This window comes from Cyanistes caeruleus, unplaced genomic scaffold (genome assembly GCF_971803275.1).
Source record: "Cyanistes caeruleus unplaced genomic scaffold, bCyaCae1.hap1.1 HAP1_SCAFFOLD_78, whole genome shotgun sequence".
NCBI lineage: Eukaryota > Metazoa > Chordata > Aves > Passeriformes > Paridae > Cyanistes > Cyanistes caeruleus.
The window spans coordinates 1,584,165-1,596,571 of record NW_028255889.1 but is presented as its reverse complement, the minus strand read 5'-3'; the positions used below and the strand labels follow the sequence as shown (position 1 = coordinate 1,596,571).

The window sequence follows — 12,407 nt, the reverse complement described above, 5'->3', positions numbered from 1 at the left end:
CAGATGCTGCCACCACCCACAGCAAGGCCCTGTGTCCCTGAAGGGACCCGCCCTGCTCTGTGGCCTGGACTGAAGGTGGGTCCCTCCTGCCAGGGCAGGGCCTGACACAGCTCTTCTGTTCCAATAAAGAGATGGAGCTGTCACCCCAGTGTCTGGCTGGTACCACCAGCTAAGCCCACACAGCATCAGCCCTGGCTGAGCTCCATGTCCAGGAGCAGGCGGGGCTGACCACGGTGTGGGCAGGCAGGAGCCAGGCAGGGGCTGCTGTGACCAGCAGCGGGGCCCCGAGGGGCTGGGGGAGTCTGTGTTGAGTGTCCCTGGTCTGAGGGCACATTTCCTTCAGTGGCATCACCTGGGCCTGGACCTCCTCCAGTGCCATGCCCAGGAAAAGAGGGAACCATCCAGAGCATCTCATGGGACAGAACATGACCAGCAATGTCAGCAGGCAAAACCAAGGTTTTGTTTAGCAATGACCCTTTGATGAAGTCAAAGATTTACAATCAGTCCAGTACAGATTGGAGTACAGATGTGAGAACACTCAGGGGGTACAGCCAAGGCCATGAGGTCACAGCAGTCTCTGGGGTGACAGCAGGCTGAGGTGACAGCAGGCTCTGAGGTCACAGAGGTCCCAGAGCCCCGTGGTTGCACAGCACCACAAGGACCGAGCAGTCAGTCCTTGACCACGACTGTTGTGGCAGCAGCGGCGGCGGCAGCAGCGGTGCTGACATTGGGACAGCGGTGTCAGGACAGTGGTGGCAGCAAGAGCTGCAGGACTGGCAGTGGGCAAGGCACCATGGCCTTTGCTCTGCGCCTCCTCCTCCTGCTCCTCCTGGCAGTGGCCCTGCCTGACAGGGCTGCCCAGGCTGCTCCGTGGCGAGCACAGGGAGCAGGTGAGCCCAGGGCCTGGCTTCCCTTTCCTGAGACAGCACTTCCTTCTCCCTGGGAAGCGTTGGGGATGGTTTTCCCCCAGGGCTTAAGGGAGGGCTTCCTCTGTGCGTGGGAGAGAGTCCCCAGAGCCCCTGGGCTGGTCCCGCTGCCCCACCAGGGATGTTGCATGGGGCCTGCAAAGAAGGTGGAGAGTGACCAGAGCCAGCCCAGAGCTCTCCAGGCCTCTCTGCAGCTTTGGCCATGTCCACTGACATCTGGCTGCCACGGCCTTTCCCAACCCCCTTGCAGTGCCCAGTTCCCTAATGCAGAAGGGCGTCCCAGCACACCATGGAATGGTTCTGATCTGTGCTTCCTTCCAGATGAGGGTGGTAGGAAGGCTCCTCCAGCAGCTTGGCTTCATGAAGATTTTCTGCCTCTGGAGCCCCATGCACATATATTCTCACTGTCCCAACAAGAAATAATCATTGACCACCTGTCATGAACCAGGTGACAGAAGCTTCTGTGGCTGTTGAGTTACAGGTGTGTCTGCATCAAGGACATTTCAAGCTCCTTTTCTGGTTGCTGCACGCAAGCCCAGCTCCCATCACAGGGGTGAGTGGTGTGTCCTTGCAGATCCCACAGGCTTGAGCCCTGGTTCTGTGGGATCCATTCATCTGAAATGGAAATACTTTCTGTTAAGGTTCTCCTAGAGGGAGGAATAAACCCACAGAAGACAAGATGCTGAGTGAACTGGATAGACGCCATGGTGGGTCCAAGTCCCTCAGCCTTCTCCTGAGACTCAGCAGCCAGGGGCTTTCTCTGCACATCTGGACATGCCGTGCCTGGCACAGTGGGAAGGGATCCATGGCAGCTTCACTGCCCCCTGCTGCTTTCATGTCCTGCAGGGCTGTTTCCCAGCCTGGCCTGGCTACAGCTTCTCCCCAGCCTCTGCAGGAAGGCATTTGGCATCAGCTGACAGGGAGCCCAAACTGCAGCATGGGCCATGCACAGCCAGAGATCCCTTGCAATTTCCCAGTCTTGGGGTAGATGTGGAATGGCAGCTCTTTGGAGGAGGGAGGGCCCTGTCCTGGCTCTGAAGTTTTGATGGCTTCCTGAACCTTATTCATGACTTGGACAAGTATTGCCTTTTGAAGATGCCACCTTCCTGTTGGGGAACAGCCCCACCTGATCCAGCTGTGGCTCTTCTTTTCTCCAGAGATGAACCCAAAGGCTGTGCTGAAGGCAGCGTTTCCCGGAGGAAGCAGTGGCTCATGGGCAGCCTCTGCTGCAGGAAGGGAGGCCATGCCAGGCACAGTCCCAGGAGGTAATTGCTGTGCCCCTGGGCCTGAGCCCTGCTGAGGCTTGAGCTGCCATCTCTGTTGCTTGGCTGTGTGAGCACAGTGCAGAGGAATTATCCTGAGCAGGCTCAGGGCACTCGGCTACTGAGCAGTTCTGCTGAGGTCCCTCCATGGGAGACACATCCCAAAACCTGGCAGCGGCTTCAAGGAATGCCCATGGTGGGGAAAGGGCTGAGGGGAGGGTAAAGCTCCAGTGTGCCCTGAGAGGGCCTGGCTCTGTCCCCTTGGGCTGGGGGAGCTGTCCCAGCTGAAGGACGGAGGGCAGGAGAGAGGGCAGGACGGAGGTAGGGATGTCTGTGACACTGAATGCTGCAGTTTGGCCCAGGGCTTAATGGTTACCTCTGTGGCAGGGAGAGCCCCTGGGCCCTGGGCTGGTGCCGCTACCCCACCAGGGATATTGCACAGGGCCTGCAAAGAAGGTGGAGAGTGTCCAGAGCCAGTCCAGAGCTCCCCAGGCCCCTCTGCAGCTTTGGCCATGTCCACTGACATCTGGCTCCCTTGGCCATCCCCTGACCCCCTTGCAGTGCCCAGTTTCCTAAGGCAGAAGGGGGTCCCAGCACACCATGGAATGGTTCTGATCTGTGCTCCCTTCCATATGAGGGTGGTAGGAAGGCTCCTCCAGCAGCTTGGCTGCATGAAGATTTTAAGCCTCTGGAGCCCCATGCAGGTATGTTCTCACTGTCCCAACAAGAAATAATCATTGACAACCTGTCACAAACCAGGTGACAGAAGCTTCTGTGGCTGTTGAGTTACAGGTGTGTCTGCATCAAGGACATTTCAAGCTCCTTTTCTGGTTGCTGCACGCAAGCCCAGCTCCCATCACAGGGGTGAGTGGTTTGTCCCTGCTGATCCCACAGGCTGAGCCCTGGTTCTGTGGGATCCATTCATCTGAAATGGAAATACTTTCTGTTAAGGTTCTCCGAGAGGGAGGAACAAACCTACAGAGGATAGTAAGTCGCTGGAGACATCCAAACACATGGATAAGATGTTGAATGAACTGGAGAGACGCCATAGTGAGTCCATGTCCCTCAGCCTTCTCTTGTGACTCAGCAGCTGGGGGCTTTCTCTTCACATCTGGACATGCTATGGCTGGCACAGCAGGAAGGCATCCATGTCAGCCTCACTGTCCCACTGCTGCTTTCATGGCCTACAGGGCTGTTTCCCAGCCTGGCCTGGCTGCAGCTTCTCCCCAGTCCCTGCAGGAAGGCATTTGGCATCAGCTGACAGGGAGCCCAAACTGCAGCACAGGCCATGCACAGCCAGAGATCCCTTGCAATTTCCCAGTCTTGGGCTAGATCAGGTGTAGGGGCTGTTTGGAGGAGGGAGGGCCCTGGCCAGCCCCAATAACCTGGCCTTTCTCCTGATCCTTAACCATGACTTTAACAAATATTGCCACTTGAACATGCCACCTCCTCAATGGGGAATGGTTCCATCTGATCCAGCTGTGGCTTTTCCTTTCTCCAGAGATGAACCCAAAGGCTGTGCTGAAGGTGCCATTTCCCGGAGGAAGCAGTGGCTCATGGGCAGCCTCTGCTGCAGGAAGGGAGGCCATGCCAGGCACAGCCCCAGGAGGTAATTGCTGTGCCTCTGGGCCTGAGCCCTGCTGAGGCTTGAGCTGTAAATCTCTGCTCCTTGGCAGTGCCTGCCTTTCAGGGATTTTGCACAGAGCATGGAAAAGGTGTTGAGAATGTCCAGAGCCAGTCCAGAGCTTTCCTCAGGCCCCTCTGCAGCTTTGGCCATGTCCATTGACATCTGGCTCCCACGGCCTTACGTGACCTCCTTGCAGTGCCCAGTTCCCTAAGGCAGAAGGGGATCCCAGCACACCATGGAATGGTTCTGATCTGTGCTCCCTTCTAGATTGGGATGGTGACATGGAGCATTTGGAAGTGCTGGTAAATGGCGGTTTGAAGACCTTGCCAGATGCTGGAGGCAAGTTCTCGATGTCCCTTTCCGCACAGAACAATCCGTGTCAAGGTGGCAAAAGCTCACTCATGTGCCATTTCCCTCAAGAATCTGAAGGTTGACGGATTCTGGAAACCTTGCCCTGCTCCCTTCTGGAGCCCTGAGTGATCCCACAGCATTGCTGTCAGTGGGAGGAAGGAGCATTTAGCTGTCAATCCTCTTCCTGTGTGCAATGCCAGTGTCTCCTTCCGTGTGCTCTGTGCACAGAGCCACAGAGAAGAGCAGAGAGGGAAGGGCTGGGCTCAGGGCTGTGCCCTGGGGCTCTGCCTTGTGTGGCTCCTTTCTGGCCCCAGGGAACCTGAGATGCTCCTGCTCCAGCTGCCAAGCCCTGGCCCTGCTTGAGGCTCAGTTTAGAGCTGCTGGCAGCTCCAGGGAGTCCTTTCTCCCCTGACTGCCATGCAAGGGGCTCCTTCCATCCCACTGTGGGCCCACTGCAGGGACGTGGTCCCCCTGTCCTTGCTACTGAGTGGAAGGCAGAGAGGAGGGAGTGTCTTGGAGGGCAGCAGTCACCTGGGTGTACTCACTGCCACTCCAGCCTGAAGAAGAATCTTCAGCAGTGTCACGGGAGTTGTTCTGTCCTGACTTTCTTTGCAGATGAACCTGATGATGAAGATGATCCGGATTCCCAAACCATATCAGTTACTGAGCCTGATGATGAGGAAGATTATGAGGGTAGGTCAAGGCCTTTCCCCCTGGGAGAGCCGCCAGCTCAGAGCCCAAGGCTTGGCCAGGGTGGCATTGCTGCAGGTGCCAGGACAGAGCCGTGCATGGTTGTGCCCTCACCCTGCGTGATCCTCTCACTGCTCCTGTGGCTCAGTGCTGCCTGTGCAGATCAGCAGACATGACTGAAGCTTCTGTGGCTGTTGAGTTATAGGTGTGTCTGCAGGGAGGACTTTCCCAGCTCCTGAGCTAAATTCTGCCAGCAAGCCCAGCTCCCATCACTGGGGTGTGTGGTGCCTCCCTGCTGATCCCACAGGCTGACCACTGGTTCTGTGGGATCCATTCCTGGGAAATGGAAATATTTTATATAATGGTCCCCTGAGAAAGAAGAACAAACCTATAGGAGATAGTAATGTAGCAATGGGGGAACTCAAATACCTGGACATAGTCCTGAATGATCTGGAGGGATGCCATGGTGGGTCCATGTCCCTCAGCCTCCTCCTGACACTCAGCAGCCGGGGGCTTTCTCTGCACATCAGGACACGCTGTGCCCGGCACAGCAAGAAGGAATCCATGGTAGCCTCACTGCCCCACTGCTGCTTTCATGGCCTACAGGGCTGTTTCCCAGCCTGGCCTGGCTGCAGCTTCTCCCCAGCCTCTGCAGGAAAGCATTTTGCATCAGGTGACAGGGAACCCAAACTGCACCATGGGCCACGCACACCTTGAGATCCCCTGAAAATTTCCAGTCTCAGGCTAGTTCAGGTTTAGGGTCTGTTTGGAAGAGGGGTGGCCCTGGAGCATTTCCAAAACCGTGGGCATTTTCCTGATCCTTATCCATGTCTTTGACAAGTATTGCCTGGAGAAGACCAGCACAGCACAGAGAAATTGTGCCATTCGAGCTCAGGGGGTTGAGCAGTCTTGTGCCAAGGGGTGGCAAGGTGCCTGCAGGCCCCAGCTCTGGGGGAAACAGAGAACGTCCTGGCTGTATCCAGCGTGCTGCCAGCTCAGCAGTGGAGCACAGCACAGGCTCATGCTGCCCATTGCTCCCACAGATGCAGCTGGCACCACAGCACATGCTCAGAAGATCTGGGAGAGCATGAGAAGAGTTTTCTACCAGGGAACAGATGGTTTGATTAAGTTAATGGCCATTGTGGCTGGTGGAGCAGTTTTCCTGATGATGTGCTGTGCCGGAATCTGGTATTGCCGGAAGGGAAAACGGTGAGTGTTTTGCAATCTCGGCCTCAAACAGCTTCTTGAAAGGCTGCTCATAGTCAGGAAACATTCCCAGTGAGGCTGCTGTGCACTTGTGGGTAGGCCTTGGTTGCCCAAATAACTCTGCTGAGAGTTCTGCTGCTGCCCAGGCCTTTCATTGGCCTCTTAATTGCTGGGCCTTGTCCTGGGGAGCCTGCTGGGGCTGCAGCCAGTGCTGGCTCCCACTGAGGCTGCCTGGCCAAGAGCAGCCCCAGGAGCAGCAGGCAGAGGCAAAGCAAGGTGGGCAGGAGAAAGAGCGGGGACGAGATTGCCCTTGAAAGGCAGAGGCGCTCTGGGGCCCGCTCCTGGTCAGGGACCCTGCCCAGAGCCATCCCCTGCTCGCTGGGGCCTTGAGGGGCAGCTGTCCAGCTGGGCCAAGCTGTGCCAGCAGCTCCAGCCCTGCTGGGGAGCCTTGGCCGCTCTGGGCCCTGCTGTTCAGGAGGGTCCCTGAGTGCCAGCGGTAGCTGGGGGCCTCAGCCACCTCCTCTCTCCACAGGAGCACCTCTGCAGCTTCAGAAGAGCAGCCAAAGATTTTAGTCTCTGAGAAGCTGACCTGTTATCCTCGCTCTCCACATCTCTCCCCATCTGCTGTGCTGCAGCTGCATCCCCGTCTTGAGGGCATCCCAAGACGCACACCTCCCAAGCGAGACCCTCTGCCCCTGAGCCCCCTGGCCCTGTTCCCTGGCCAGGACTGAAATTGGGCAGCCCCTGTCCACCAGAGCAGGGGTTGGCCCATGATTTTTGTTCAAATAAAGAGATGGAGCTCTCACCCCAGTGTCCAGCTGGTACCACCAGCAAAGCCCACATGGTACCAGCCCCGGCTGAGCTCCATGTCCAGGAGCAGCCGGGGGTGCCCACGGTGTGGGCAGGCAGGAGCCAGGCAGGGGCTGCCGTGACCAGCGGTGGGGCCCCGAGGGGCTGGGGGAAGCCCATGCTGAGCGTCCCTGGGCTGTGAGGGCACATTTCCTTCAGTGGCATCACCTGGGCCTGCACCTCATGAGACACACAGGGCAAATTTGGGCTCTCTCCTAAGGTGTGCAGGGATTCCCCATGAGGAGTGCAGTGGGGTTAAATTGAGAGGGTTTTTTACTCTTCTCAGCACAGCAAAGGGGACAGTCTTGGCTGAGGTTTTGCAGAGCTGGGAGGAAGCCTCTTGTGAGCCCTTGGGCCCGGCCTGTGGGCACAGCGGGCAGGTGGAGCCCATCCCTTGAGGCCAGTCCAGGCTGCTCGGGCCAGGCTGGGCAGGGTGAGCCGGGCCATTCTCTGGGGCACAGGAGGCACCCAGGGCTATAACTGGGGCCGTGGTTTTTCAGCTTGAAGGGAGGCTGGCTCTGGTGATTCAGAGGGCACAGCTTAGATCCCAGTTACCTTTGTAAACCTGCTGGGGAAGTGTTGAGGGCAGAGAGTTCCAACCCTTCTCACTGGGAAGCTGGGCTGATGCTGTGGGGTTTTTTAATTTTTTGGCCTCTAAATTTGTGTCCTGGCAGAGGATTAAGTTTGCTTGCTCTCAGTAAGCCCCTTTTCTTCTTGGTGCTATTGTAAATGAAATTAAAATCAGACAACTAGATCTATTGAGTTAACAGCAATTAAATAACAAGGGAAAAAAATATACAATTTAGTGAATTGAATGTCCTGGTTTAGGGCAAATTTGGGAGAAAACCTCCAGTGGGGATCCCCCCCGGGAAGCAAACCCATGCGGCCCTTTTCCCCCCACCCCCCAACCAGTTCGGGAAGAGATTTCTCTGAGAGAAGTGGAAAAAACCTGTTTATTTCACAGGCACAGCACTACCCAGCACAAGAATGAACAATATCAAATTACAAAACCTCTCACCCTTCAGAAGAGATGACAAACTCCAGAGGGTCTCTTTCCTGTGGGTGTTCGCTCTGTTATCAGTCCCTCTGGTGCTGGAAAATGCCGCTGCCCAAGCTGGGCTCCCGGTAGTCCACGGGGGCAAGCTCCCGGTGCTCCCCCGAGTCCCCAGTTCAGAGCAGGTTCGACTCAGAAAATTCAGATTTTCTTTTTCAGAAAAAGGGAAAGAAAACAGTCCAGGAAGACCTCTCTTCTCCGGCTAGTTGGAAAGCCAAGGCGATCTGTGCCTTGTTGTCTGTCTGTGCTGTAGTCAAAACTCCCGATGCGGGGGGAGCAATTACAGTCTGATAACAGACTTGGTGCTTCTTTTCCACTCAATTTTACTCTCAGATGGAATTTTAAGAATAAAAAACCTGTGTCTGGGTTAGGTGGACAAATGGGGATACAATTTAACATCATAATCAACCCGGGACATTCCACCCCTTATCCCCATATCGTCGACTTACTGACAAAACTAACATTCCAACTCTGCACACATTTACATACATAGAAACTTCCCCTCCGTTCCACCCAAAAAATACAAGCAATATATCCATCATGCCCCTGTCAAGCCCCACAACAAGCTACTGAATCCAGACCCCCCACGCTGGAGAGCTGCAGGATTCCCCACTCTCTCTTTTTACTCACTCAAAACACCATCTTTCACCTGCTCATACCTTCAACACTTACACATTTCCTTCTATTTCATGTCTGCATGGTTTAATGTACAGACAATGGCAGTAACCTTTTACCCAATGATCAGGTCTCCCTGAGGTACACATCATGTTGTTCCATCTCTCTGCATTATCCACCATGTACAACCTGGTCCTTGAGCAAAGACAACCCCACAAATGGGTTTATCTGTGCCCGAGGTAGAATTGACCCAAACTGTCTTCCCTAGCAGACCTCTGACATGTACCACTGGGACTTTGTCTCCGTCTACTACATGTAAAGACTCAGACTGGGCAGGACCTGCTCGGTTGGTGGAATCTCTGGTGTCGACTAACCAGGTGGCCTTTGCTAGATGTTGCTCCCAGTTTTTAAAAGATCCTCCACCCAGTGCCTTTAAGGTGATTTTTAATAGTCCATTGTACCTCTCCACCTTCCCAGCAGCAGGTGCATGGTAGGGGATATGGTACACCCACTCAATGCCATGTTCCCTAGCCCAGCTGTTTATAAGGCTGTTCTTGAAATGAGTCCCATTGTCTGACTCAATCCTCTCAGGGGTGCCATGCCTCCAAAGGACCTGCTTTTCAAGTCCCAGGATGGTGTTCTGGGCAGTGGCATGAGGCACAGGGTAGGTTTCCAACCATCCTGTGGTACCTTCCACCATCGTGAGCACGTAGCGCTTGCCTTGGCGGGTTTGGGGCAGTGTGATGTAGTCAATCTGCCAGGCCTCCCCATACTTGTATCTGGACCATCGCCCACCGTACCAGAGGGGCTTCAACCGCTTAGCCTGTTTGATCGCAGCACATGTCTCACAGTCATGAATAACCTGGGAAATGCTGTCCATGGTTAAATCCACCCCTCGGTCTCGTGCCCACTTATAGGTGGCATCTCTACCCTGATGACCTGAGGCATCATGAGCCCATCGGGCTAGGAACAACTCTCCCTTATGTTCCCAATCCAAATCTATTTTTGACACTTGTATCTTTGCAGCCTGATCTACCTGCTTATTATTTTGGTGTTCCTCATTAGCTCTACTCTTGGGGACATGGGCATCTACGTGGCGGACTTTCACTGGTAGTCTCCTTACTCTAGCAGCAATATCTTTCCACTCTTTAGCAGCCCAAATTGGTTTTCCTCTACGCTGCCAATTAGCCTCTTTCCACCTCTCCAACCATCCCCACAGAGCATTGGCCACCATCTATGAATCCGTGTAGAGATAGAGCTTTGGCCACTTCTCTCTTTCAGCAAAGTCCAGGGCCAGTTGAACAGCTTTGAGTTCCGCTAGTTGACTTGATCCACCTTCTCCTTCAGTGGCCTCTGCGACCTGTCGTGTGGGGATCCATACGGCTGCTTTCCACTTCTGGTTCATCCCTATGACGCGACAGGAACCATCAGTGAAAAGAGCGTAGCGTGTTTCTTCTGCTGGCAGCTGGTTATATGGTGGAGCTTCTTCAGCCCTTGCTACTTCCTCTTGTTCTTCATCTGTGAGACCAAAATTTTCACCTTCAGGCCAGTTTGTAATTATTTCCAAAATCCCAGGGCGGTTCAGTTTACCAATATGGGCGCGCTGCGTGATAAGAGCAATCCACTTGCTCCATGTGGCACTGGTTGCATGATGGGTGGAAGGAACCTTTCCCTTGATCATCCATTCTAGCACCGGTAGTCGGGGTGCCAGGAGGAGTTGGGCTTCAGTGCCAATCACTTCTGAGGCAGCTTGGACTCCTTCATAGGCTGCTAAAATTTCTTTTTCTGTTGGGGTGTAATGGGCTTCGGACCCTCTGTGGCTTCTACTCCAAAATCCTAGTGGTCGGCCTCGAGTCTCACCAGACACCTTCTGCCAAAGGCTCCAGGACAGACCATGGCTCCCAGCTGCAGAGTAGAGCATGTTCTTCACATCTGGTCCTGTTCTGACTGGGCCAAGGGCTACTGCATGGGCAATCTCCTGCTTGATCTGAGCAAAGGCTTGTTGCTGCTCAGGGCCCCAATGGAAATTATTCTTCTTCCAAGTGACCAGGTAAAGAGGGCTCACAATCTGACTGTATTCAGGAATATGCATTCTCCAAAACCCTATGGCACCTAAGAAAGCTTGTGTTTCCTTCTTATTAGTTGGTGGAGACATTGCTGTAATTTTGTTAATGACATCAGTAGGAATCTGATGCCGCCCATCTTGCCACTTCACCCCCAGGAACTGAATCTCACGAGCTGGTCCCTTAACTTTGCTCTTCTTGATGGCAAAACCAGATTCCAGGAGGATCTGGATGATTTTCTCTCCTTTCTCAAACACTTCTGCTGCTGTGTTCCCCCACACAATGATGTCATCTATGTACTGTAGATGTTCTGGAGCCTCACCCTTTTCCAGGCCAGCCTGGATCAGTCCATGGCAGATGGTGGGGCTGTGCTTCCATCCCTGGGGCAGTCGGTTCCAGGTGTACTGCACTCCCCTCCACGTGAAGGCAAACTGAGGCCTGCATTCTGCTGCCAGGGGAATGGAGAAAAATGCATTGGAAATGTCAGTAGTGGCGTACCACTTTGCTGCCTTGGACTCCAGCTCGTACTTGAGCTCCAGCATGTCCAGCACGGCAGCGCTCAGCGGTGGAGTCACTTCATTCAATGCACGATAGTCCACAGTCAATCTCCATTCTCCTTCAGATTTACGCACAGGCCAGATGGGGCTGTTGAAGGGTGAGTGGGTTTTGCTGACCACCCCTTGGCTCTCCAGCTCTCTCGTGCCCCACGTTGGGCACCAATGAATGTATTTGTCCTGGTTTAGGGCAAATTTGGGAGAAAACCTCCAGTGGGGCTCCCCCCCGGGAAGCAAACCCATACGGCCCTTTTCCCCCCACCCCACGACCGGTTCGGGAAGAGATTTCTCTGAGAGAAGTGGAAAAAACCTGTTTATTTCACAGGCACAGCACTACCCAGCACAAGAATGAACAATATCAAATTACAAAACCTCTCGCCATTCAGAAGAGATGACAAAATTCAGAGGGTCTCTTTCCTGTGGGTGTTCGCTCTGTTATCAGTCCCTCTGGTGCTGGAAAATGCCGCTGCCCAAGCTGGGCTCTCGGTAGTCCACGGGGGCAAGCTCCCGGTGCTCCCCCGAGTCCCCAGTTCAGAGCAGGTTCGACTCAGAAAATTCAGATTTTCTTTTTCAGAAAAAGGGAAAGAAAACAGTCCAGGAAGACCTCTCTTCTCCGGCTAGTTGGAAAGCCAAGGCGATCTGTGTCTTCTTGTCTGTCTGTGCTGTAGTCAAAACTCCCGACATGGGGGGAGCAAGTACAGTCTGATAACAGACCCGGTGCTTCTTTTCCACTCACTTTTACTCTCAGATGGAATTTTAAGAATACAGAACCTGTGTCTGGGTTAGGTGGACGAATGGGGATACAATTTAACATCATAATCAACCCGGGACACAAGGGAAAAAAATATACCATTTAGTGAATTGAATACAAGGATGCAATATAATAAAATAATACTATTTAGTGGATTGAATAGAAATTTGGTATAAAAGGAAAACAATTCAGTAAAAGAGTACAATTTAGTGAATATCTTCATATATATATATATATATGTGAATATAATTTGCTAGTAATTGAGTATGATTAAAGCATGAGCAAAACTGACTGGGGTATGGGCAGGGCTTCTCACCCTGCCTCACGTACCAAAACAAAGCAATTCAAACTAACCTTATATACTGTATGCTTATACATATTCATTCATGTTTCCCCTAAGTCTCCTCCTGTTTTTGATTCTTTAATTTTACATCACTATTCTTCATGGCGCAAGCCTCA

General features: G+C 53.6%; 1 protein-coding gene across 3 annotated transcripts; it reads left to right on the top strand.

The window, feature by feature from the left end:
- The first annotated feature begins 619 nt into the window (after positions 1-619).
- LOC147646829 (uncharacterized) lies at positions 620-6,867 on the top strand. 3 transcript variants are annotated; one of them, XM_086872925.1, is made up of 10 exons: positions 620-890; positions 1,248-1,479; positions 1,568-2,892; positions 2,981-3,052; positions 3,140-3,238; positions 3,690-3,797; positions 4,083-4,154; positions 4,782-4,859; positions 5,900-6,065; positions 6,595-6,867. In XM_086872925.1, exons 5-10 carry the CDS (start codon positions 3,202-3,204, stop codon positions 6,791-6,793), a joined length of 660 nt encoding a protein of 219 aa, XP_086729051.1. In that variant the 5' UTR covers positions 620-890; positions 1,248-1,479; positions 1,568-2,892; positions 2,981-3,052; positions 3,140-3,201; the 3' UTR covers positions 6,794-6,867. The 3 variants fall into 3 exon arrangements, with proteins under 3 accessions (XP_086729051.1, XP_086729053.1, XP_086729052.1); XM_086872927.1 differs by lacking the exon at positions 4,083-4,154 and having other exon boundaries at positions 639-890; positions 1,568-1,633; positions 2,084-2,892; XM_086872926.1 differs by lacking the exon at positions 4,083-4,154 and having other exon boundaries at positions 639-890; positions 1,568-3,052.
- The last annotated feature ends 5,540 nt before the right edge of the window (positions 6,868-12,407 follow it).